The 26,049-nt window shown below is 35.8% G+C and overlaps 3 protein-coding genes and 1 long non-coding RNA gene across 6 annotated transcripts; 1 reads left to right on the top strand and 3 right to left on the bottom strand.

Annotated features, from left to right (window-relative positions):
- Positions 1-1,931: 1,931 nt before the first annotated feature.
- Positions 1,932-5,412, top strand: LOC103940014 (GTP cyclohydrolase 1-like). The gene is made up of 2 exons (XM_009350091.3): positions 1,932-2,782; positions 3,883-5,412. The coding sequence occupies exons 1-2, from the start codon at positions 2,569-2,571 to the stop codon at positions 5,049-5,051; spliced, it is 1,383 nt and encodes a 460-aa protein (XP_009348366.2). The 5' UTR covers positions 1,932-2,568; the 3' UTR covers positions 5,052-5,412.
- Positions 5,413-5,493: 81 nt separating this feature from the next.
- LOC103940015 lies at positions 5,494-9,005 on the bottom strand. Of its 3 annotated transcripts, none has more exons than XM_048566734.1 (9): positions 8,333-9,005; positions 8,162-8,231; positions 7,679-7,939; positions 7,153-7,334; positions 6,881-7,055; positions 6,577-6,788; positions 6,339-6,464; positions 6,160-6,254; positions 5,494-6,051 (listed from the first exon to the last, which is right to left on the bottom strand). In XM_048566734.1, exons 3-9 carry the CDS (start codon positions 7,882-7,884, stop codon positions 5,722-5,724), a joined length of 1,326 nt encoding a protein of 441 aa, XP_048422691.1. In that variant the 5' UTR covers positions 7,885-7,939; positions 8,162-8,231; positions 8,333-9,005; the 3' UTR covers positions 5,494-5,721. The 3 variants fall into 3 exon arrangements, with proteins under 3 accessions (XP_048422691.1, XP_009348367.2, XP_009348369.2); XM_009350092.3 differs by having other exon boundaries at positions 7,679-7,897; positions 8,333-9,000; XM_009350094.3 differs by having other exon boundaries at positions 6,160-6,251; positions 7,679-7,897; positions 8,333-8,991.
- A 603-nt stretch (positions 9,006-9,608) lies between these two features.
- LOC125469414 lies at positions 9,609-13,853 on the bottom strand. Its single transcript, XR_007251718.1, has 3 exons — positions 10,068-13,853; positions 9,752-9,828; positions 9,609-9,673 (listed from the first exon to the last, which is right to left on the bottom strand). It is a non-coding gene; the product is annotated as an uncharacterized LOC125469414 (long non-coding RNA).
- A 3,473-nt stretch (positions 13,854-17,326) lies between these two features.
- Positions 17,327-23,199, bottom strand: LOC103940013 (serine/threonine-protein kinase MHK). The gene is made up of 18 exons (XM_009350090.3): positions 22,920-23,199; positions 21,854-22,178; positions 21,674-21,752; positions 21,324-21,392; positions 21,090-21,179; positions 20,814-20,952; positions 20,627-20,729; positions 20,408-20,460; positions 20,135-20,201; positions 19,795-19,906; positions 19,652-19,717; positions 19,492-19,560; positions 19,340-19,397; positions 19,122-19,226; positions 18,312-18,346; positions 18,159-18,201; positions 17,925-18,000; positions 17,327-17,645 (listed from the first exon to the last, which is right to left on the bottom strand). Exons 2-18 carry the CDS (start codon positions 21,859-21,861, stop codon positions 17,516-17,518), a joined length of 1,302 nt encoding a protein of 433 aa, XP_009348365.2. The 5' UTR covers positions 21,862-22,178; positions 22,920-23,199; the 3' UTR covers positions 17,327-17,515.
- Between the last annotated feature and the right edge of the window lie 2,850 nt (positions 23,200-26,049).

Below are 26,049 nucleotides of genomic sequence, written 5' to 3'. Positions count from 1 at the left end.
ATATGGAGATTGATGCAATTGGAAAGTACTACGCATGAATGCCTAATCAAAATAAAAGATGAAGATTGACTATCAGTTTTAACTCCATGAACTTATGCATTTTGTATGGTATTAGTTTAATTCAATAAAATTTGTATTGCTTTCATGATGAAAGTTTCAATTAATTATGTGTAAATTATTCATTCTAGTGAAATGTTTTATTCTATTACTTGTCATTAGAAAAAAAAAAAATTCCTTCTCACATATCACATACTTATTTTTTACACAGTATCTAATCATTAATTCTTGATTTATACATGTGTTGCGGCTTCATATGACATCCCCTAAACAATAATTTCAAATTTTCATGTTTTTTTAGCAAATTTCCACAATTTCCATCGAAGACAATCGATATCAATGTTGATATCAGATATATCCATTGATATTTTTGCAAATTTGCATATCGATATTTCCATCGATACCGATATTTTAAACACTGATGCCATCTAACATCACTCTTATACCAATATCGTGCCATATTTAACATTTTATGAAGTCTCTTACTACGACTGAATTTTTTTTATTTGGTAAAAAAGATAAAAATAAATTTGACGACCGATAAGATATGACAAAATAGAATAAACTTTTAAAAAATACACAACTTCTTACTGTAAATATTTTTCGTTGCATATAGATAAGAGTTTGAAATGCATGCATAAACTTTTACGTTCATAATTTGAAAACAGCTATTTTTATATGTATCAGACTATGAGTTTGTTTAAGACTGCTTCTAGAAGAAACTAAAAGTGATTTGTGGATGGTTAGTTTGTAGTACTGGTTTTAGGGGAGTTTATGTTTTTAGGGGAGTTTATGTCAAATGTCATTTAGTTTGTTTGGAAACGCTCTAACAAAGTGAGGTACTATTCATCCATCATCATTTTTAATCTTTGACCCTAGTTTCTTGAAATAATTGAGATATAGGGATTCCATGTATAACATCCATGAATCTGTGGAGGGATTTGCAAATGCCAAAGGATTTAGCCTGGGTTAGTTAGAAATGTGGTGCAAAACATTTCGTTTGAGGAATTTGAAACGACCATATACAATGCATTGAAAGAGATTTACAAATGACTCATTTCGACTCCGTCTTCCTAATGTTTTGAAGTGTGTTTCAAATTCATTTTTATAATGTTTTGTAATTCATTTCTAACTAAAATTTTCAAATCTTATTGGTACTTACATATCTCTCATACAAACATAGTCTAGTTCCTTATATATCTTTTTGGTCAAATATAACCAAATATCTAGTATCAAGTTTTGAAGTTGTGTAAAAAAGTGGTGTCACGAATCCGCTGGTTGAACATAACCAAACATCTCATATTGAAGGATAAAAGTCTAACTTAAGTGTTGAAAATTCTTGGACATTTCCAGCCATTGAGAATTGATTTTGAGTTAGAAGCATCCATCCATTGCTTGGTTCAAATAATGAAAGAGATTGGCCATTTACCACAATAATGGAAATGTATTGAGTCTTTACATGACGGCGTAGGTTCAAACCTTTTTTGTTTTTTTTTTTTTGTCAAATGATATATTTTGTTAAATTAACTGCTGGGGTTTGAACGCATGACATTCTGACATTTTTCCATCACTATGGTAAATGAACCACTTACAAATAAAAAAAGTATATATATATATATTTATTTTATATTAATAACATATTATTTAATTTATAAATTTAATTTAAAATTTTGATCTTCTTAATATTAGTCTACAAAGAATTTATTAACCATAAACAAAGAGCAAAAGGCAAAGTAGAGATCCGAGATCTGCGGTTGGTGGGAGTGGTAATGTCTTCTTTGGCGGTGATGGGTTGGTGAAAGGTACTATTTTATAGAAATAGGCCAATACGCTAACACCATATCTGTTTTCTTTGCTTTGCTTTTGGTGCTCTGACTGGTATGAGCGTCAAATGTCTATCTCTCTCTATCTCTCTCTGTATGGTCTATATATATATACGTACATATCTGCATTGACAGAAGAGAACTGAGCAGACACAACCGAACCGACCCAGGTCCTTCGGTCCCGTGCAAAAAAACAGAGAGCCACCAAACCCCAATTCACAGCCTCTCTCTCTTCCCCCCTCATGTGGGCAATTGGGTCGGGTCCCACATTCTGATGAGAGATTCCCAAATCCTCAGAGACGAAGATCCACACATTCCTACGTAAGACCCAGCCCTACGTTTCCTTCTCCCATCCCCTTAAGCCTTTAGCTTCCTCCCTTTATAACTTCACTCCTCTCTGTTTTTTCTTCTTCTCTATCCTTGTTTCTGAACTCAATAGTTTGATTTTTTGTTAATTTCATCTGGGTACCTCGGGTTATTGGTTTTTCTCTCTTTGGTCCATCTGGGTAGCTCTGGTTTTGAGTGTTTTTATTGATTCGTCGCGGCTTTTTTGAAAGATTTGATTTTGATTTTCTTCATCTGGGCACCTTTGATTTCGATTGATTTAGCTGTGTATTTTGGGGATTTGGAATTTGGGGCCTGATTTGGGATCTGCGTCGGTGCTGTTTTTGGATTTGGAGGTCCGTCAATGGGCGCTTTGGACGAGGGGCATTTCTGCTCGGAGCTTGAGAATGGAGTGAAGCTGGGTTGCATTGAGCTGAGTTTCGAGGAAGAACCCGAAACCATAGCTATTGAGGATGCTGTCAAAGTTCTCATGCAGGGCTTGGGGGAGGATGTTAACAGAGAAGGCTTGAAGAAGACGCCTTTTCGGGTTGCGAAGGCCCTCAGAGAAGGAACAAGGGGTAATTACTCTCCTAACTTTTGTTTAACAAAGACGATGTTTTAAACTTTTCTAATTTGCGGGAGATTCGAATTTGAATTTTACAAACTTTGTTCAGTTCTTTTATTTGCGGGATTTTCTGATTTTTGTTGTGTTATTGTGTGGACCATTGTTCTCAATTTTCGTTCTTTCCTTAGTTTTTGTATTACCTTTGAATTGTTGAGGGTCTTGGGTAGTTGGTTTAGTTGGTAGTATTTCGGTTTAGTTGTCAATCTCTGTTCAATAATTTGGAATTTTCATGTTAGTACCAAACTAGTCGTGTTCCAAGTATCTGGCACTCCATATGAAAAGAGGATCCTGACACGAAAACCGCTGTTATGCAATCCTCGTGGGCCTATATTGGTAGGAAGAGATTGTGGTAAACTTTTGACGTTTTGTGTTACTCTTTCAAGCTGATGACACTATTCCCATTGATCAAGTTCCTGGATTGACCTTTTATCTGGAAAATTGTTAGCAATGATACAAAATGCTTCCTACTTGCAGCCGGCTTCCGCAACTTATTGACCTCGAAAACTCTGACCTCAGATTTCAGGATTGCAATTGTATGCATTTTTCGGACTTCCAGTACACGGATCATCTTCTTTTGGAACTTCAAAAACATAGACTTTTCTTTTGGAATGCTGACTCTGTGTAATTTATTGGAAGCTAGATGCTGACCTTATTTTCCCTCCTATTTTTTATTCCTTTTAATCATCTTTTTTTTCTGTATACGCGTAAGTCTAAGTTTATCCATCATGGCTACCAAAAACATCTAGAATTGCTTCTGTTTCTAGGTTGCTAGGGGTGAGGAATTGTGCTCCAACTCTTTATGAGGCTAAGTTCTTCGTTGGCATATATGTATGTGTGTGCGTGTGTGCGTGTGTGTTATCTCCAAGTTAAGAAGTTGTTCTCAATTGCCGTTTCAGAATTGATTCTTTATGCAGCATGAAGCATGTTTCCTGATTCATTCACCTGCTTTTAAAATGACATGGATGTTATTGGTGGTGCTGATTTCTTTTAAAATATTCACTTAAAAGTGAAGCTATCCCGAGTACTGATTCGGAAACCTTAATTATTTCCCAGGTTACAGACAAAAGGTTAAGGACATTGTGCAAGGTGCTTTATTTCCTGAAGCTGGTCTGGACAATGCAGTTGGTCATGCTGGAGGAGCTGGTGGACTTGTAGTCGTTCGAGATCTTGACCTCTTCTCGTATTGTGAATCTTGTATGCTGCCGTTCCAGGTTAAATGTCATGTGGGTTATGTCCCTTCTGGTCAACGGGTTGTAGGCTTAAGCAAGCTCTCTCGAGTAGCTGATGTGTTCGCAAAACGTCTCCAAGATCCCCAACGTCTAGCGAATGAAGTGTGTTCAGCTTTGCAGCATGGAATCAAACCAGCAGGTGTTGCAGTCGTACTCCAATGTTTGCACGTCCATTTCCCAAATCTGGAATCAGTTTTTCTTGACTCGAACCACCAAGGATGGGTAGAGTTACTGGTCAGCGCAGGTTCAGGAGTCTTTGAAAATAAAAATGCCAATATTTGGGCTGATTTTTGGAGTCTGCTGAGATTCAGAGGCATAAATGTGGAGAAAACTCGCGTGAGAGACAAACAAAATCACCATTGGTGTCCATCTCGATCTTCTGCTGGTGCAATTGCTACCTTCAAGATGGAATCTGTCAATCCGGGAATGGTGACTGCGGTAGCTTCAATTCTTAGGTCACTGGGTGAAGACCCATTAAGGAAGGAGCTTGTAGGAACACCTTCTCGTTTTGTGAAGTGGTTGATGAACTTCCAAAATAGTAACTTCGATATGAAGCTGAATGGCTTTGTTTCTGACAATGGAGATAACTTCAAGGAAAAGCACATCCATTCCGAGCTGAACTTGTCATTCTGGTCTCAGTGTGAGCATCATCTACTTCCTTTCTACGGTGTTGTGCATATAGGATATATGTGCACCGAAGGATCCAATCCCATTGGAAAATCTCTTTTGCAATCGATTGTGTGTTTTTACGGTTTTAAGCTCCAAGTACAAGAAAGACTCACGCGACAGATAGCAGAGACGATATCACCACTGTTAGGTGGAGATGTGATTGTGGTTGTGGAGGCTAGCCACACCTGTATGATCTCTAGAGGAATCGAGAAGTTTGGAAGCAGTACAGCAACAATTGCTGTACTGGGTCGATTTTCAACTGACCCTGCTGCAAGAGCCAAGTTTATGCAGAGCATTCCAAACACCGCCGTTTCAGGACGATGATCCTAGTTCATCAACAAATTTTATTAAGATATCTATTTTTCTCACGTGATTTCTTGGCGAGGCATTTGATTATCCATCGTACCAGCTTGACCGTGATAAGTCGAAGCTCAAGGATGTCCTCCGAGCAAATCTCGGTAGTCTTGCCCATTTTTGGTGTTGGCGGGTGTTGAAGTTTTGATTCGAGGAGTCCAAAGTTTTGGTCTTTTATCTTCTTCTACTGTCTGTAGCAGAAGCCCTTGCGAGATTCCAAGGCCTGTCTTTGTTTCAAAGATTATGTTTTCTCGGTGCTTTTTTTGTTGTTCCTTTTCTGGAATACGAAGGAAGAATGCTGAATACGAATAATACGTTCAACAATTTTTCAGATTGATTCTATTTATTCATCAACAGAAACACCATTACTACTTGGAGCAAATGTATTTCGAGTGTACGAATCTTTGGGAAATACGCGTAAATACAACTTTGAGTAATCTTAATACAATACAGAGAATGAACAACATTATCAACAAGGGCGTTCGCTGCAAGCGAAACAGATCGAACGTGCATATACAGATTACAAAACCATATAAACATAAGCACTTTAACAGGCGCATATACACAAAATGTCGGAACAACGCGATTATACCGCGTAGGAGTGAATTATAAGACACTGAAACAAATTTACTTATTCATCTTACCACAAGTGTCGGATTTTACTCCATTCGATCCCGTCGTCTAACCACAAGGGTCGGATTTTACTCCAATCGATCCTGATATTCTGAAGTTCCACTCTCGGCAAAGGGCTATTGTCGATATGCTCTTCCACCGAAGGATCATGCTGAATATGCTCTTGGAGCGAAGTGGATGAAGGCGGTGAGGGGGGTGTTGGGTTATTGTGAACATGTGCTTGCGGTGAAGGGCAGTAGCCGTGCTGAAGAATATTAACAGGAGCGTACATGATCATTATGGCAATGCTGAGGAATAGTAGCAGGAGCATACATGATAACAGTGACAAAGTTTCGACCTGCATGTAATTAACCACAATCAGCAAACCAATAAGGTACTGGAAAGATTTGGGAAAGATCATAGCAAACAGATGACAGATTCCGTCAGTGTTTGCAAAAGTACTGACCTTTCTTTTACGAGGAAGATTTTTCTCGGCATGCTCAAGTGAATAGCGTATCATGTCAACTATTGTCAACTGAGTTACCGCATCACTGCTTTCTATTAGCACAAAGAGAAACATCAAATTTTGTAAAAACTAATTAATATGAAAACCATAACGGAGAAGGGGATAACTTCAAGGGTCACCTGGGATGTCAAAAATTTGTGTTGTAGGAGGAATACCAAGCAGTTCTCCCAAATGGACACGAACACGAGCACGTTCATCAAGTGAAAGTAAATCACCATGTGTAACAACAAGAAGGGGTTTATCATCTGGAAGAAAAAAGGGAGAGGTAGTGACTAAACACCTTAAATTCAAGCTTCCAACACTTCCCTTCAAATATTGAAATAAAGATTGAGTCATAAAACTTCAACATCCAAATACCTTTAAATGCCAAGTATCGAGATTTGAAAGCTGAGGCGATCATTTCAGTATATTGTGTCTCTGCATCTTCATTGCTTTCCATTGATTTCAGAACTGAAAGACCATTAACAACAAATATGACAAAATTAACGTTCTTGATCTCACTGAACAGATAACCATCATCACGATCTTTGTACATCATTGTGTTCCTCAAACTTGGACTGTCTGAATCCCTGAGAGTCAATTGAGATAAATTAAAGTGAATGAAAGTAAACAAATTCGTAAAGCCAAAATGAGACGGCTGTACAGACTTGGAAATGCAGACCTTACAACAAGCTCCCCGTGACGAACACCATGTTCCATCCAATGCTTCAGTATTTTTATGTTTTCAGGTGAATTATCAGACAAACTACGAGTATCATAAAGGCAAAAAGAACTCGAACATCTTGGTATCATATATTCATGGAGGAAAAAGGTTCCGTCTCCAATAGATGAATTATCTGGCACAATGAAACAATACAGGTTAAGCTGTGGAACATACATAACTAAGTTCATTTTAAAATAAGAGTCTTTCATGATTCACAACTGAAGCCATACATGATACTTGGGCTCTTTCCGAAGCAAACTTATCATCTTCAAACACCTTCGAGATTCTATTTACAAGACTGCTCTTTCCAGATCCTTTTGGACCAACCAATAAAAGTGTTGTTGTATTTGGCACATCATAGTCCCTCGGTTTCACAGCACCTACTCTATCAATCCACGCACCGGGGGTGTAGCTGTTAAATCCATGAGACCACATCACTTCAAGCAACCATATAACCAATCTAGCCAATATAAACAATAAAAAGTCCTAAACACAGAAGATATCCTATATCGTTAAGTCCTAAAATGATACCAAAAATAGGCCTTAATTTCTGAAAATTCTACATCAATCTCAACGAGTTATTGTTCCACTATACTGACCACATATGGAAAAAGAGCATATCTTTGACACACATTACAAATAACATGCGTATAGCCCGAGGAATTTCAGGACAAAGCATCTTGCGAAGTACCGGAATCGTTCTGATATGCACATAAATCTTAAACCGAAAGGTCTCGTACTAAACAAATATTATACCTCAAGATTTTGCTCTTGGCTTCTTCCAAATCTTTGCTTCGAATCCGCAAGTCATCATAACTTTGCAAAATCTTCCTATAAACATTTTCCATCCTCTGATCGGCTTCAAAATCCAAAGAAGCGGAAGAAATTTGACTTCCCACTCCGCAAAATTCTTGAAAACCCGGCCCAGTTTGTTCATCCACTGCAGCATCCTCCATATTCATGCTCACACCATTTCTGCCCCCATTGAAAAACCAGAACCCACTTTAAAGTTTCAAACTTTCACAAACAGACATAAATTTGATCAGCCTTCTACAAACCCAATTTCTGTTTTCGTGTGTATTACGCTACAAACAAGAAATTGAAACATGATTTCCGAGAATCTAGTCCTATAGTTCAAAACCAATTTTGATCATGTCTGTTTCATCATATTTTCTCAGGAACCAAACGGGAAGTAAGAAAACGAGAGAACGAATGGGAGTATGGGAATCCATGAGGTACCTTAGAAGTTGTGATGAGAGTTGGGAGGAATCTTCGCTGAGTGAGGAGTCTTCTTCTTGCTCCCCAGTAACTGTATTTTTACCATTAGAGAAATAGTCGGTTATTAACTTTACTTACCCAAATCACATGTGAAAAAGCTATACATGGCTTATGGATGAGCTGATAACTCACCTCTGCCATCGCCACCCATGTCAGCTCGCTGGGAGTTGCAGTCTTCAGAGAAAGAGAGAGAGAGTGAGAGAGAGGGAGGAGAGGGAGAAGGAATAAAGGCCTCGTTTGTTTTAGGTTCCATTCATGACTACTACTTCCCCATCTAAAATCCGTAATGAAAATGTCAAATTAACTAAGGAAGGTGTCAACTCAATTTCTTTAATTTTTTGTTTTTTTTTTTCCATTCTGAATTATTCAACTTTTTATTTCTTCATTACTGACAAATGAACAAGCTTAAAAAGTAACTAAATTAGCAGAATGTTTTCAAGGAAGGAAGGATTGATAGTTGAGAAACCAGGTTGACAAAGACGGCGCACCTGCCACGTGTTGGGCATGACACCGTTGATTGATGTTTTCCTTTTAATTAATCTTTTTTTTCATCTTAACAGTCAAACTGGATGCGCACGATCCGGTTCGGCCAGTTCTGTTAACCTTTAGAAATGTAGTGAGAGAGAGAGAACTGGAGAGGCTTTAGAGAGAGAAGTAAAGAATGGAAAACTTCAGTGTATTAATTTCTTAGCAATTAAGCAAATACATTCAATAGTATTTATACACTTCTCAATACTTCTAACAACCTAACTAACTAACTCTCTAACCTTCATACAAGTGGCATAATCTCAGCCACACAACTTATCTCTATCATCCTCCCTCAATCGCATGTTTGGATCTGGAGCACTGAGTCATTTGGTTAAAATATCAGCAAACTGCTCATTTGAGGACACAAACTGCACTAGAAGCTTGTTTTTGGCTACTTTCTCTCAAACAAAATGCACATCAACCTCGAAGGGTTTGGTCTGTTGATGTTGTACTAGATTGAAGGACGGTGCTCTAGCTGAAAGGTTATCACAAAACAACACAGAAGGTGCAGATATGGGAAATTGAAGAAAAGCAAGAATTTGTTGAATCCAGTCAAGCTCTGCTACTGTAGAAGACAAAGCTCGATACTTAACCTTAGTTGAGGAACTTGATACGATTTGTTGCTTCTTGGAAGACCATGAAATGAGGTTATTCCCTAAGAACACAACCAATCTAGGATCACTTGCCCAATCTGCATCACTAAAAGTATGTAATGCCAAATCTCCTCGTGAGTAAGAAACACCAACATCCATGGTTCTTTTCAAATATCTCAAAATTCTCTTTACTGCAGTGAAATGAGAAACCATGAGATTCTGCATGAACTGGCACACTTGATGCATAGAAAAGGCAATATCGAGCCTTGTGAATGTAAGATACTATAAGGCACCAACCACACTTCTATATAATGTTGGATTAGAATAGAGCTCACCATCATCCTTTAGTAACCTGTTGTAGGGGAGGCAGAGTGTATCACAGGCCTTGGATTTAATCATTTATGTTTTAACAAGTAACTCCTGGACATACTTTTGTTGTGACAGAAACAAGCCATTGGTAGTCTTAGAAATCTGAATCCCCAAAAAGAAGTGAAGAAGACCTAAGTCCTTGATATCAAATTCAAAAGTTAAATCAGTGATCACTTCTTGTATCTCAATGGTTGCACTCCTTATGATGATAATATCATCAACATATAACAATAATATCACAATATTGGATCCAATAGTTTTAACAAATAAGGAAGAATCAGAATAAGTGTTGTGAAATCCCAATTTAGGCAGAGTAAACCTATCATTCCATGCCCTTGGGGCCTGCTTCAATCCATAGAAAGATTTGTGCAACTTACACACTAATAAGGGATTATGTGGATCTTCAAAGCTAGGTGGTTGAGCCATGAACACTTCCTCTTGGAGAATGCCATGTAGGAAGGCCTCTTGACATCAAGTTACCTAAGGGACATGTGCAACAAGTGTTAGAACAATCCTCACTGTGGTGGGTTTAACAACAAAACTAAAAGTGTCATTATAATCAATAACAGGTTCTTGACTGAATCCTTTAGCAACCACTTTGTCTTTATGCTTTGATATTGACCCATCTGAATGTCTCTTTATTTTGAAGACCCATTTGCACCCCACTAGGTTCTTATTAACTAGTAATGGAACCAAACTCCATATACCTTGACATGTAATGCACTAATTTCCTCTTGCATGGCTTGAAACCAAACTGAACTCTTAAGAGCTGATTTGTATGTTGAGGGTTCACAGAGAGACAGATCAACATACTTAGAAGCAGCAAGTGTGGACAAAAACACCTTTTTCTTACTGATACCACTCTTACTTCTAGTCTGCATAGGATGAAGATTGAGTGGTGATATGGAATGAACCACTTGAAGTGTATCAGGACTATGGTCAAGTACCACAAGGATATGATTATCATAAATTGCACTAGTAATGGACTGAGCAGGCTGCTGTGTATCTAAGAATAGTGATGCTGATGGAGATATGTGTGGACACAATGCAACATATGATGAGTGGAATGATGACTAAGTATGACTTGGAGAATGAGACAGTGAAGAAGGTATTGAATTTGTATTAGTGTCTTGGGGTAGTATAGTGACTACATTCTGGGATGTAACTTTAGGGGGAGAAGGTTGAACATCAAAATTCACAGAACATGATGATGTGGGATTGGTATATGCCAATAAATCTTTCTAATGGAATTCCTGTTGACTGAACACAACATGCCTAGAAATAAAGACTTGTGCTGAGAAACTGCATAACAAATGAACCTTTTATATTTGGATGCATAACCCAAAAATATACATTTTGTTGTCTTGGGTTGAACTTTGGTAGTGTTATATGGTCTGAGAAGAGGGTAACAAGCACATCCAAAAGTTCTTAAATGTTGAATCATTGGAACTGCACCATACAGGGCTTCAAATGGAGATTTATTGGATAAAATAGGAGTATGCATCCTATTAATAAGGTAAATGGCTGTTTGACATGTTAAAGACCAAAACTTAGGAGGCGTTTGAGCTGTTTGGAGTAGTGTAACTGAGGTTTCAATGAAATGTCTGTGTTCTCGTTCAGCCATGCCATTTTGTTTTGGAGTGTAAGGGCAGGATTTTTTATGTGAGATGCCTTTTTGTAGAAGAAATGACTGAAGGGATTTACTTATGTACTCACCATTACCATCACTTTGCAATATTCTTATTGTTGCATAAAATTGAGTAAGAACATAAGCTAGAAACCAATAAAAGTAACACAAAGATCTGATTTATTGATCAAAATGAAGATCCAAGAATACCTGGTACATTCATCAATAAAGGTAACATAATACCTATATCCATCCATAGATACACAAGGTGCAGGACCCCAAAGATCACTGTGCACCACTTCAAAAGGAATGACAAATTTATTGACACTTGGTGAAAAAGGAAGTTTGCAGAATTTACCTTCTAGACAGCTTTGACACATTATAGAACTGGAATTTTTAGTAAATGTAATATTGGATTTATGTAGCATGAAATACACAACAGACTTAGAAAGATGTCCTAGTTTATTGTGTCAGGTAATGGAGTTAACAAGCTGACCAAGAAGGGCTTTATTGGAAACCATGCCTTGAGAAGCTGCAGGACAAGTATTAGCAAGGGAAGAGATTGAGTAAAGTCCATTACTACACAGTCCTTTGTAGAGTATCCTCCATGTGGCCTTGTCCTAGATCCAAAAACATAAGGCATCAAATATAAGCCAACAGTTATTGTCCAAGCAAATTTTATGCACTGATAAAAGATTATGTGATAATTAGGGCACATATAATACAAAATTCAGTTTGATAGGATGTATGGAAGGCTTGATAACAATGTTACCAATGTGTGATACATGCAAACCTTCACCATTTGTAGTCTAAATGATTTCATTGGTGGGATAAGGAGAAGCCAAAGATAAGTTTGAGAGATCTACAGTCGTATAATTTGTTGTGCCTGAATCCGTGATCCACACTTGTGAAGTAGATGAAGAAGCATGTGAAGGATTTGGTTGTGATGCCATAGTATGGTAGGCATGCAATTGAGCCTATGATTGAGACTATTGTCCAATGAACTATGATTGAGCCTTTTGTTGTGGATAGGCATTAACCAGAGAGTATTGATATCCTTGCTAAGAATATGAAGACATCGGAGAGTAAGTCGAATTAGCTCCAGCACCAATATAATTGGGACCCTTCTCATTGTAGAAACAAAACCAGGTATTGTGATTGAATCTCCCACAGATTTGACATCTTAGCTTCTCAGGTGGGGCAGAAGGAATATGCTGATGTGAATTTGAAAATTAACCAAGTATACCAGGACTTGGAGTTTGAATGACATGTGTTTGAGTAGGCATGTACTGTCTAGGTGAAAAACTTCTTGGATGTTGATTAAATCTGCCCTTACCCTTGTTCATATTGGCATTAAACTACTTGAATCCACCAGAGACAAAACTGGATTGATTAGACCCTCTCTGAGTTGGAGTATTGGCAATCATGGCTATAAACAGTGCATTAACAGTGGACTCAAGAATGGCTTCTTCAGCAAGCAATTGTGTTCGAAATTCCTTCAAAGAAATGACATTTTCACGCCCCCTTATCACAGTCTGAAATGTATTGTACTCTGCTTGTAAACCATTTAATGCAAGTATAACAATGTCTTCATTAAGAAAGTAAACCCCAGCAGCAGAAAGATCATCTCTAGCTTGCTTTATCTTTTGTAAGTACTGAGTGATAGAATGAGAGCCCTTTTTGATTGTTTGCAAATTCGATTTCATCTGAAAATGCTGGTCTTAGAGACAGTTAAAAACTGTTCTTGTAGTCGAATCCAAATATCCTTAGAACTGGTACTCCTCATAGCACATGACATTGCCACAGGACTTAAAGATGCACTAAGTAATTGCATCAGGGCTTTATCATGCATCATCCGAACTAAATGCTCATCATTAACAGAGGAAGACGATGAATTTGACGAATTTACATCAGATTCTCCAGACTGAGAGATGAATTGAGCAGGACAGGGATGCGAGCCATCAACAAACCCTAGGATTCCATTACTTTCAAGCAATAATTTCAATTGAAAATGCCAATTTAGATAGTTCGAATCATCAAGTTTAACACTCACAGATGTGGAAATCGATGAAACCAAAACAGTTATCGGTGATTGAAGGAGCTGTAATTGAGAAGCAGTTACCATTGTTGCTGTATTACGAGTGAAAGACTTTTATAATTTGGCAGAAATATCTCTGAGAACACGCACCAAACACCTGGAGGGCACAAATTGTAGAAGACAAAGTCACAACCGGAATCGCAGTTGCAAAGCCTTAGGGATGAAGAAAACCCTAGATTAAAGAGCAGACGAAGTGAATTCGATCAAGAACCACGAACAAGAAGCAAGAAGATCAATGAAGACAAAGATCGATCGAAGAATCAAAACGGCGGAAGACTTGGATTGAGATCAAGGGGAGCTTTCATGGCAATTGATACCATCTTAACCTTCAGAAATGTAGTGTGTGTGTGTGTGTGTGAGAGAGAGAGAGAGAGAGAGCTCGAGAGGTTTTAGAGAAAGAAGTAAAAATGGGAAACTTCAGTGTATTAATTTCTTAGCAATTAAGCAAGTACATTCAATAGTATTTATACACTTCGCAATACTTCTAACAACCTAACTAACTAATTGACTCTCTAATCTTCATACAAGTGGCATAATCTCAGTCACACAACCCATCTCTATCAAGTTCCACCCTCGAATAGGAACTGGTACCGGAAAATATTAATTTTTGGTCGTTTGCTCATCTAATAGAGACTGATCAGCTGCTCATCAGCAAAAGCCAACATCAGGAACATGTCCTGACTATAAGGCCAAAAATTCATTACAACAAATGCAACACAGACGACAACCTCGAATTCGAAGAAGTTCTCGGTGCACCGTCACAATCCAGCATAAATCTTATTACAGTTCCCAATTTCCAAAACTAGCAGATCAACGTGCAGACTTATAATTAGAGCTACTAAATATATAGATAATCGTCCAACATAATCAAAAGCTTTAAATTGAAGTTACAAAATCCACAGCCTCAGTTTCTAAATACAACTTTGAATTTCTTGTAAAATATAACCCTAAATTACTATAAAAATCACAATTAGGGTGGGACTACAGTTCTGATTAGAAGTGTTGTTTTTATACCAAGACGTGAGTTCGAATCTTATCAACTTTCTAATCTAACATCGAATCTAACAAATTTATCATTTGATAAAAAAATAAAAAAATAAAAAAACAAAACAAAACCCAATTGCCAATATTGACCAATTTCAAGAAATTCAATCCCAATTTACGTGAAAACCGATGTAATTAAATGAAATAATAAAATCCCACCAAACAAGCAAAAATTAAAGTTGAAGACTTGGGATTAGATATGTCATTCGTATCGTGTTTTTTGTGTTCGTGTCGCTTTTGTGACATATTTGATATTTTAACGAGTCGTATCATGTAACACCTATTAAAGTAAATGGGTAATATGATCCGACCTGAAATCAACCCGTTAATATTATCAGGTAATATGACCTAACCCGTTACCAATTAAAGAAGATATATTTTAAATCAATAAATAATGAAAATGAAAAACATAATTTGACAAACAAAAAATGAAAAAAATAATACTAAATTAGTATACACATATTATATTGTCACATGTATATTACTTCAAAACATAAAAATAAAACATTTGTCTTTCAAGTATTACATACTCCAAAAATAGAGCCTAATGAAAAAACCTTAGTACATTACTACAAAATATCAAATGTTCATGGATATGCAAAATAAATTGAGGAACCTTACACGTTTATATATGTTTTCACATTTTTCAGACTTGTACATTAATGATTATGAATTTTATTTATTTTGAACTCCTTTAAAAATACTATTCACTAGGGTTTGTATGGTTTTAAAAATTCAAACGACAATATACCCAAACTCAAAGCTAGAGGATGTTATCACGAGCGTTTGCATTTTTTTTTGCACATTTTTTGCACTTGTAAATTAATTATTATAATTTTGTAATGTGTTTGGTATTTTTTATTTACTTGCTATTTTTATTTATAATGTGTTTTATAATTTTTTAAATCTCACTCTTTGCCTATAGTATACTATAAAAATATATAAAACTTAAAATTTTTAATTTTATATAGAATAATAATACAATAATACATATTTAATATATAATATATACATATACACCATGGCTACTGTATTATATAGTAAGTTTTTTTAGTAGTTTAGAAACATAAAACCATCAAATTAACTTTTTCTTAATGTGTCGAATCAGGTTACTCGTGTGTCACATTCGTGTAAACCTGTAGTTATTAACAGGTTTTTCTCGTGTGACCTGATAGAGACCCAATTAGTTATCATGTTGACCCGAAACCTGTTATTTTCGTGTCATTTACATATCATGTTAACGAGTCGTGTAAGAAATTGTCAGGTCTACTTGGGATTGAGGGTTTTGATTTTATGTTTCCAAGAAGAGAAAAAGAAAGAAAATTTCACAAAATGGATGATAAAACACAGATAAAAACTTTTGGATTTTACAAAGCAAACATTGTTGGAGAAGAATATGAAGATCTCATTGAAAAAAGAGAGAAAAGAAAAGAGGGATTTATCTGAGTCCCTCTCTCTCTCTGTGTATATGTATGTAAATGCGTCTACCTCTATCTTTTGTATGAGAGTGTATTTGTGGTTATTCATACATCTATTTTTACTTCTCATACTCTTCTTATTAATTTATATCCTTTGATCTTCTTTAATTAAGTCAATTCGCCGATCGCAAATTAAGAGAGTGCATGGAATAAAAAGGGGTGTGCTTGTGTAATTTGGGCTTTATAGTTTTAGATCTTCTAATTGTTGGATGTGATGTGCTATGAGGAGGAGGGTTCTCTCTCTCCTCTCCTCTTTCTCCGAATGTTCTCAGTCTCTCAAATCCCCTAAAAAGGGAAGAGGAAAGGACCAGGTGGCAATAGACATATGTAGATCTCATCCTTATTAGAAAATTTGTACAAATAAATGGTAAGAATAACATTGTTGTTGATCTAATAATCTACGTGTTAATAGAGTTTTGGCATTTGTGGTTTTTAAGCTGTTCTTGATCCTTTTTCTATCTTTATGTCGGCTTCTAGTTAGTTGGTTTGAAGGAAAGGGTGGTCAAGAGGTCGAAAAAGTGAGTGGATACTAATATACTGAATTTATATTGGAACCACACTCTTCTATTAAGCGGGAAAATTTGAATGTGAGGCCAATATTTTGAACTCATACTAGTATAACAGTAGTTATATGTATCAAACTCAAAATGCATGATTTCTATATATAAGTATTACACTCATTCAAACTACAAAAAGGCCGTAGACGTATATAAATTGTATCAGTCTTGTATTAAAATCGTGACCGGACCAATTACAGTAAATGTTTTTATTTCATTTCGATTTTAACGAAAGAGTATTAGCTAATGAGAGGAATAATGTATAAATGGTTAATCTAATTTGGTTTTGGCCGGTTCACAAAAACTCGAACTCACAATCGAGCCAAACTGAACCAAACCGGCCATTACCCTTCAGATGCGATGCATTTGCGAACAAAAGCACGTGTGGTTGCCGCCCATTTGCAGCGTTTACGCCAAGCAATTTCAGCGGCGTCACCTTTGTCTTTGTCTTGTTCTTGCTTTGCTTTGTCATTCCCTCTCCAACGTCTCCATTGCCACTATCCATTCCCCCTCGCAATCAGAACGTCTGTCCACTTCAATTAAACATGCCACATTCCCCTCAATCGCACCACCAAAATCCACAACACCTGCTGCCTGCATTAAAACAAAACACTGTGCAGGAAGAGATCCCAAGTTTGAGTCGCCCGCTCGCTCCGCTCGTCGGTGAAAGAAGTGAGTCACTTTGTTTGGTCAATTAAACAGTGTGCGGTTGCATCCGTTAAAAGTAGTCGAAAAACGTCAATTTGTAACACTGTTTGAGCTTCAATGATGCACGAACTAAGGAGTCAAGTGATCGCTAAGTTGTCAACATAATTCGATCTCAGAAGCTAAATTGTCATGGTACAATGTCGATTGGCTTTACAATATTGAAGAATTCGAGTAAGAATATTCTGAATACACTCTACATGTTCATGATACAATGGCAGACTGTATGACAGTGCTCAATGCAACTCTATATTAACATGTGTAATAAATTACGGCCCGCGTTTCATTCCAATAGCAGTTTATTAGATCATCTCACTTAAAGGCAATGGCTTTGTGGGAAGGGAGGAGACACGGTCAAAAATCGACCATCTAAGATGTTCGGCTGCAAGGATGGGATGGAGAAACCAGCCGATTGTGGAACTCTGACGGATGGATGTTGAATTGAACTGCAAGAAAGGCATGGGGAATAACAGACAGCATGTTAGTCCAGAACAATATGGATAAAACTCAGTTCTGCGAAAAGTCAACCTCAAGACAACTATAACATTATCTACAGCTTCTTGGTGTATTGGAAGTACCATCATATCAATATCCCCATAAGAGAGATGGTCAACAAGCCATATTATTAAAGCAGAAGGGAAACAAAATTGTGTACATTATCACCACGTAGACCGTTTACACAATGAGCACATAAACAATATTACTATACGGGCATGCGAACTGACCTGAATGATAAAGAAAAGGAAGGCTCTACTGGGGCACAAATTCCACGTTGGTCGGGGGGCATCAGAGACCAAAATACTGGAGAACAGTTGCAACGACACATCAGTTTCAAGAAAAGAGAAGCTAAGAAGAGAAGGCAAATAGTTTTTTCTTGTCTTAATCCACATTTCTCTCCCTAATTAAGGCAAGCCTTCTAATCTGAAACGATGATATTAAAGAAAGATCCAAAGAATTACCAGATCGTCCAGGACGATCTTCCAAACCAGAGCATAATGCATCCTGCAAAATGAAACAAACATAATTCAAAACAACGGTAAATTAAGCAGCATTTGGGTTCTAATGCTACAAGATTCCACAAAAACATTCCCAAAAGAAGCCCGTGCACTCACGTCTTTCATATGATTAGATACATCATGGACCACATCTGCAGGGAACAATTACAATACACAGTGAGATGAATATAGCCCTCCAGAAAAGATATAAATATGAGGTGAAACCAAAATATAAAGAATTTACAAAAAGGAGGGAAAGTCTAAAAATTTCCCATAAAATATGACTGCTCAGATAGATCCTTGAATTTGCTCAAAAAATTAAAGATAGATCCTTGAAATATTAACTTATGATTCAGCTGAACTCCGTGGAATAATCAATACTCCAGCTACAAAATAAAAAGGAGAAAAAGGGAATTATCTCCAGTCAAACAGAAATGACACCATTTAAACTTGAAATTCCATATCCTGATGTCTAAATAATGATGCATGGGAGACAAAAGAATGTACTAAGTAAATGAAGCGGAAGCATGGGGAGGTTGAAATACTTTCACTTCAACAGTCCATCCAGACTTGCTATTAGCAATTCCTAATACACAAGGCCTGTCTTAAACTTTGAGTGGTCGACTAGTGCTAAAGCAGAAGTGGAAGTAAATTAGGTTATGGACCAAGAACGCCACCCTGAACCTAACTGGATGAGAAAAAAGCTAATTATGGACCAAGAACGCCACCCTGAACCTAACTGGATGAGAAAAAAGCTAAAACATAAGCTACTACACTTAGGAATGAGCCCAAGCATGCAAGGCACACAAGACACATTGCAAACATTGCAATAAAACAAAAATTTTGTCCAAAAGTTTGTTTTATTTTTCCCATTGCCATCCCTATCCATGCCTTACAAACTAACTCCACAGGAATAAACATAATTACCGAAGTCTGGAACACTGGGTTTCACAGCCAACGTCAAGCCAAGAAAGCAGTCCTCAGGCTCAGCACCAAAGTCCGATAATTTCAACTCGAGTGTTGGCTTTGCCCCTGTGAAATAATGGAGAAAAATCATACATGAAAATGAAGATAAAAAAAAAAAACTAAAGGAAACTAATAAGGTAGCTAGGTACGCATGAAAGAATGGGAAAACGGAACCTTACCCATGTTACTCAGCTTCAGGTCAAGTGAATCAGGAAGTGAACGAGGAATCCAGCCCACCTATCCATCTTATGTTAGTAAGCTGATCAAATTTATAACATAGCAAAATAGAACAACAGCGAAGAAGAGAAGAAAACTTGAGAACACATCTTACCTGGAAAAAAGGATGTTGTAATGATTCATCGGCGGTTGGCCTCCTCGAGGAATCCCATGAACATAGTTGCTGCCGACAATCAAGAAATCAAGATATTAAAGCATTTAACAAATATTGTCAGGAATTACTGATGAAAGAGAACTGTATAAACAACTCTTACCGAGATCAAATCAATTGCTTCTGGACTTGCATTTGGAATGATATCGCAGAGGTTAGCAGGCAAGATCTATTAAAAAGAATGAAAAAGTGAGTGAAAGCCAAGCATTATGAATTGATAGTAAACAGATCGATGCAAAAGCTTACCTTTTCATAATTGATAAAGCTATATAATCGAGAGGCATTTGTCCCTTCAGGAAAGACAGTCAAGTCTGGTGTACCAAGCACACAGCAGATCTTGAAGAATTGATCTATCTCACTGTCCATTGAAGAAACTAGATTTGTAAGATGTAAAGAAGTTCTCCAACATATCTTCATATTAAAGAAGGAAAACTTAGCACACATCTATAGCGCACTTTTTTTTTTTTTTTGTGCGGTACGACAGGTAAAATAAATGGACTACGTAGAGGTAACTGCAAAAGAATCATTTTTATGCACATTTTTCTCACCAAGACCAAAAACAATAAATATAGAATGATATAATCACCTTTCACCAGGGAAAATAGGGGACGAAGTGAAAAGCTCAGCTAGGATTGCGCCAGCTGCCCACATGTCTGCATATGTTTTCATTTGTTAATCGCCACTCAAAGAAGCACAAAGAGATATTTGATCTCAAGCTCGATATAGAAAAATCTCATGCAGCCTAATCATAGATATACAATACCAGTATAAACCTCAGTTGAAACATTTTCAACACAGAAATTACAGAACTTCTGGGCGAGGAGCTGTTCAATGAAGAAGTAATAAAGACCATGCTTACCAACTGCAGGAGTGTATAGTTTGGACTGCAACAAGACTTCTGGTGCTCGATACCTAGGATGCCAAACAAGCACCGTAAAATGTAAAAGATCAGAGTGCATACAAAGACATTTATGCACACAATAAGATAACACGACTCGACATTAACCCCCCTCTCCAGAAAACCATACATTCACAAATGCGAAAGACAAGATAAGATGACTGAAGATGACTAACTCACCAGCGTGTGGAAACATATTCAGTGTAAGGAGGCATCGATGATACTTCTCGAGCCAAGCCAAAATCAGCAATTTTAAGAACGTCATTTGTCACCAGCAAATTCTCTTCAAGGGAAAATCATGTTCGATTAATTTCTTAACAAAAATATAGAGATGCAAGAAAACACAATGTTGCCGAACATAATTTACCTGGCTTTAGATCTCGGTGAAAATATCCACTTTTATGAAGGTGACTAAGTCCATGCAGCAGTTGAGACATAAAGCTACGAATCTCATCCTCTGAAAAGGGTCTTCTTTGTTCTTTCATTATTTGGTACAAATTATAGTTCTGGAAACATGAAATTTGGAATCAAACACATCTTACATAATGAGATTAACTTTCAAATTAAGAGGATGATATCATTTTATATGATATATAAGTTATAACGTAAACAAAACTAAATGAGAAGGCAAAAGGTCCCTCACCATATATTCAAAAATGAGGAACACCTCATTGTTTTCCCTGACAACCTCCTTTAACTTTATGATATTGGGATGATTTAGTTTACGAAGTACCTGGGAAAAAAGATTTTGACTTGAATCAATGGAAACAACCAGATAGCATTATCTATTTCATTTAGCAATATGCAAAATGTAAAAGCTCATATTGATTCGTATGGCACAACAATATTGAACTGTTAAAGTTACTGTGGTACATACCTTAATCTCTCGTAACCTCCAGTATTCCTCCCAGAAATAGAACTTCCTCTTCATCTTCTTGACAGCAACCTGAGGTCAGAAAGGTTAAGTAATACCAGGAAGGATATCGTTTTCGTATAAATGCCTACTCTATACTCTTAACTAATTCATTCATGTTACAATACTAGAGACAACAATTAATATTGAGTCCGTATTCTCCCTCAATATTTGTATAAACCACAAGATTGATAAAATCAAAAGCATATCACCAAAAGTTCACAGGGGTTAATTGCAAAAACAAATAAATTCACAGGTCAAGATCAAACAAATATTAGGAGAAGTAATCATTTCTTTAGTAAGGAGAACCATACAATCTCCTTTGTTCTCAAATCACGAGCCTTATATACACAACCACAAGTCCCATCACCAAGCTCTTCCAAAATTTTATATCTGGGAAAAGAATTCAAGTAAACAAAAAAAAAATATAAGAATTAAAAAAAAATGAAAACCTATTGGTTTTAAACAATTCAAAGCATTAGAAAGCAAATAACCTTTCCATTTTTTATGTGTGAACAGTAACAGTCCAACAATCGTTCAGTGGAATTTAAACAATCTCCAAAAAGAGGTGTCTTCGCTGACAACACGGTTTTGATCACTGGCTTGTAGGCATTGTATAGTGCTTAAGTCTAGCATCCAGCATTTGGCTTCATCAAGCATCCACTTGTCATTGGAGGAGCGGTTAACAGTCGGGAAGAAGTTTATCAACATTTTGCAACCCTCCACGTGAACTCCAGGGACCAAGCATTAAACTCGGCTAATCCATTTTCTTTACACCCACTAACTTATAGCCTCGTATCAAAAACCGGGGCAATTGAGCTGCAGTAGATGGCAAAGTCAGAAGTCAAATTAACAAACCCAACCATTCAACATCAAACAAAGATCATGTCTTTTAATAGCTACAAGCCTACAAATCACTGTTTGCCTTCTTGGCCAACACAAAAAAAAAGACACAGAAAGAAAAACAGAACCCGAATAAAAAAACATACAACATTTTGGTTTCCCAAGTTAAAACATTGAGCCCTACAATAATACTAAATTCGTTAGAATCGCAAGATCAAAGCCTTTTCCTTTCGTTATTTCAATGTTACAATGAACTCTACAAGCCAAAATTTTGTAGCCCTTCCCCATCCTATACCTTGTTCAAAAGATCAAACAACGAAATTTTCGTACACAACAAATCTATTAAATCCATATCCCATCCCATCAATTCAAATCCTAAACATGAAACAACAAACTCAAACTAGACAAGCAATCCAAATACACTAAAAAGATTCAAACTTTACAATATCACCATATAATTTGTACTATTTGATTAAAACCCAACAATCAACTCCACCAATTCAACCATGGTTAGACTATATATTGGTACCAAAACTAACAAAAACTAGAAACCCAGAATTAAATTTTCTTTCTTTTGCTTTTCCTGATTTTCTTAAGAACCAAACAGAGCCCAAAAATGAAAACCTCGTGTATTTCAAGTTGCAGACAGCTAAAAACAATCCAAAAATTCATAAAAGTGCTCAACATAATACAAGAAAAATTGAAGGATGAACTTACAAATTTACAATTGAAGCTAATAATTGAGATAACCAGAGAAACAATTAGGAAGGTAAACAGATCAACAATGCACAAACAGTTTTCCAGGGAAAACAAAGAGGGAATTTTTCAGAGAGAAAATTTCGTTTGAGAGGAGAGGAAACTTGAGAGAGAGAGAGAAAATTTGGATTGCTGGTGAAGCCATGAGAGGGAGAAGGATTCCGCATAAGAAGCAAAGGCAGAAGAAACCAAGCAAAAATTGTTATTAAAATCCGAAATATTATAAATTATTTGCTCTAATGATTTTATCGGTTCGTTAGTATAAATTTTTTATTGGGTTTCGTTAATATAATTAAAAATGAGAAATAGAAAATGCTTTGTTGTGGTGGTGGGGAAGGATGGTGGTCCAGGTGGTCCCGCGGCTTATTCATTGGTTACGCGCTTTATTGTCCTCGATTACTTTTTAATTTTTAATTATAAAAAACTAAAGAAAATTAATGAAAATAGCAAAGAACAAATCTCAATTGTTAAATTAATAAAGACTAAAAATAAAAAAACAAGACTTTGAATGCAGTTTTTAGCTACCAAATTTTTTTACTGAAAGTTTATTGGTTATTCTTCATTTGTAAATCAGAGGTTTTTTAAGTTCAAATCTCGTTAAAAACGAATTTGAACTACATTATATTAGCTAACTCAGTATAAAACTTAGTTAACTTCTCATTCATTTAATATAGGTAGTATCATTTGTTCAAAAAAAAAAAAAACTTCTTAGTTTTTAGCTTTTTATTAAAGCCTTGACATTAATAAAGCACGTATTTCCATGTTGGTCATTATTTTATTAATGAGAATTTAAATAAAACTTAGGCGTGAAGTACAATCTACATCAAACTTCAACAATTCAAATTGTTTATTTTGTAATTTTCAATTCATAGATTATTTTTGCAAAAATTCAATTCAATCCGAAATCATTTGTTTATTTAATTATCAAGATAAAATTTTATTGGTTTTTATATAACAAAATATTCGTTAATTTTTTTAACCCAATTAGATATTTTAAATATTTCTGATTTGGCTAATATTTTGTAAGGATAATCTATAAGGTGCAACTTGAAAAATAAATGTTTCAAATTGTTAAGGTTCGACGTGGTGTAGATCCCACAACTGATCTCTATTTTTATAATAAAATGAAAGTCTCTTCCCTTATATATATATATATATATATCGACATGGCATATTTATACATTAACCAAAACATTATTGTGCCATAAACCGTTTGGAAGATTCGTCAAACCAGAAAAATGGGTACATTCACAAAACCAAAAAAATAATAATATAAATTAGGCTTAATTATATTAGTAAATTTATTCGAATAAACTTGACATGTATACATTCTTAAATCAACCAGAGAAATGTACCCATATAATTTTAAAAATGGGTTAGAATTTTTTTTTTTATGAATTTTACGTAAAATGGATTTATTTTACATCTAAACAAATGGTATACTTTACATATAACAATTTGATATATTTAAGAATGGGTACATTCAATAAAAAAATTGAAAAATAACATGAATGGGTACATTTTAAATTAAAAATTGAATTTTTTTTTTTTTTTTATTATTTATTTATACAAAATAAATGAGAACAAACTTATTTTTGACACACCCCGACCAGTAATGTCCACCTTGACTCTAATCAAGCTATGTTGGTCGATATCAGGAAGGTAACAAATAAAAAGTGTATTGACGTGGAAAATGTGAGTAAATTTAAACCTAGAAGTGACTAAATGCAAGAGTGCGCGTGTACGTGGAATTGAATCCATTTCACACGTGATGTCAGAGCATAAGTAAAATACAGTAAAAATAAAATAAGAATTATACCATCGAAAGTAATCTCCAATATCAACATTTGCCAAGAATCCTTGTCGATACAAAAACTTTGCTACTAAATACTGGAGGGGCGAAAAATAGGAGTGAGTGGGCCTAAAAATAAAACTTTGTAAAACCTTTTCGAAAACATATTAACCTTTGCCGTAAAACAAGTATAGTTTACAAATATCATACTACGCATAGTATGAAAACACTTACCATAAACAGTAATACCCCAAGAATGCAATAATTCACAATACTTCGCATATAAAACATATAACATCCGGTACTGATCAACATATGCTAACACACAAGTTTATGCAGAGATATTCTGACATAAATAAGATTGGATGTAATACCGATTTAAGCTCTAGTACTACAATCACGTGCAAATTGGCCTTATATGCATCACATATGAGTCCTAATTGCCCATAGCAATCTAGGACATGTTACTTCACCTACAATAGATCCAACGTAAGCGAATTCAATTCGATGTGAACATACACGTAAAGACTGGCTCTGGCCTCAGGTGAATAAACGTTAGTGTAAGCATGTATGATGGGCAGTAACATAAGTATGACTGTATAATCATGCTACGGTATTTCGATAATTCTAGTCAATATAATACTACTCTTGGTCGTAAATATAATTAAGGCAACCCATAATAGTACACATACTTGTGAGCACTACACTTACCATCTATTTGTACCATCTCTTAGAACAATTCCACCCTTTCAAATTCCCTATGAGATAGTGGATTAAATCCCCTCCCTCTAAAACTCTTCCATCCCATTCCAATCCACTGGGCTCGAGGAAGCCTAGTTGCTCACCATGCCAAAATCAACTGGCCCAACCCCTAGGCCATGTGAGGCAAGGTTGCATGAGCGTGACATCTGCCACAGTCAATTTAAAAAAAAAAAAAAATTCAATAAAAAAGTTAGAAAAACTAATTAAAAATGCAAAAGATTATAAAAATTTGTTAAAAATACAAACAAAATTTAAAAATTAATTAACAATAGAAATTTTTTTTTTTCTGTAAATACCTAATCATGTTCTTTCATCTTACACAACATTTCAATATTCATAAATATTTTCAACTAATATTTTATTGCTATCCGAAATTAAAAATAATTTATTATTATTTTAATGATAATAATATTTTAATACCAACGGCCTGCCTATTTAGTTAAGATGGAGATGCACTTTACTATTCACTTGGGGATTGAATTGCCTATTGCCCAAAGAACTTTGTAAGAGTTGAAGTGCTCTTAATAGAGGTAGAAC

The sequence above is a fragment of a genome, unplaced genomic scaffold, assembly GCF_019419815.1.
Source record: "Pyrus x bretschneideri cultivar Hongxiangsu unplaced genomic scaffold, Pyrus_bretschneideri_v1 Contig10, whole genome shotgun sequence".
Taxonomy (NCBI): domain Eukaryota; kingdom Viridiplantae; phylum Streptophyta; class Magnoliopsida; order Rosales; family Rosaceae; genus Pyrus; species Pyrus x bretschneideri.
Note: the sequence above shows the minus strand (reverse complement) of the source record. Positions and strands in the feature narration are given on the sequence as shown.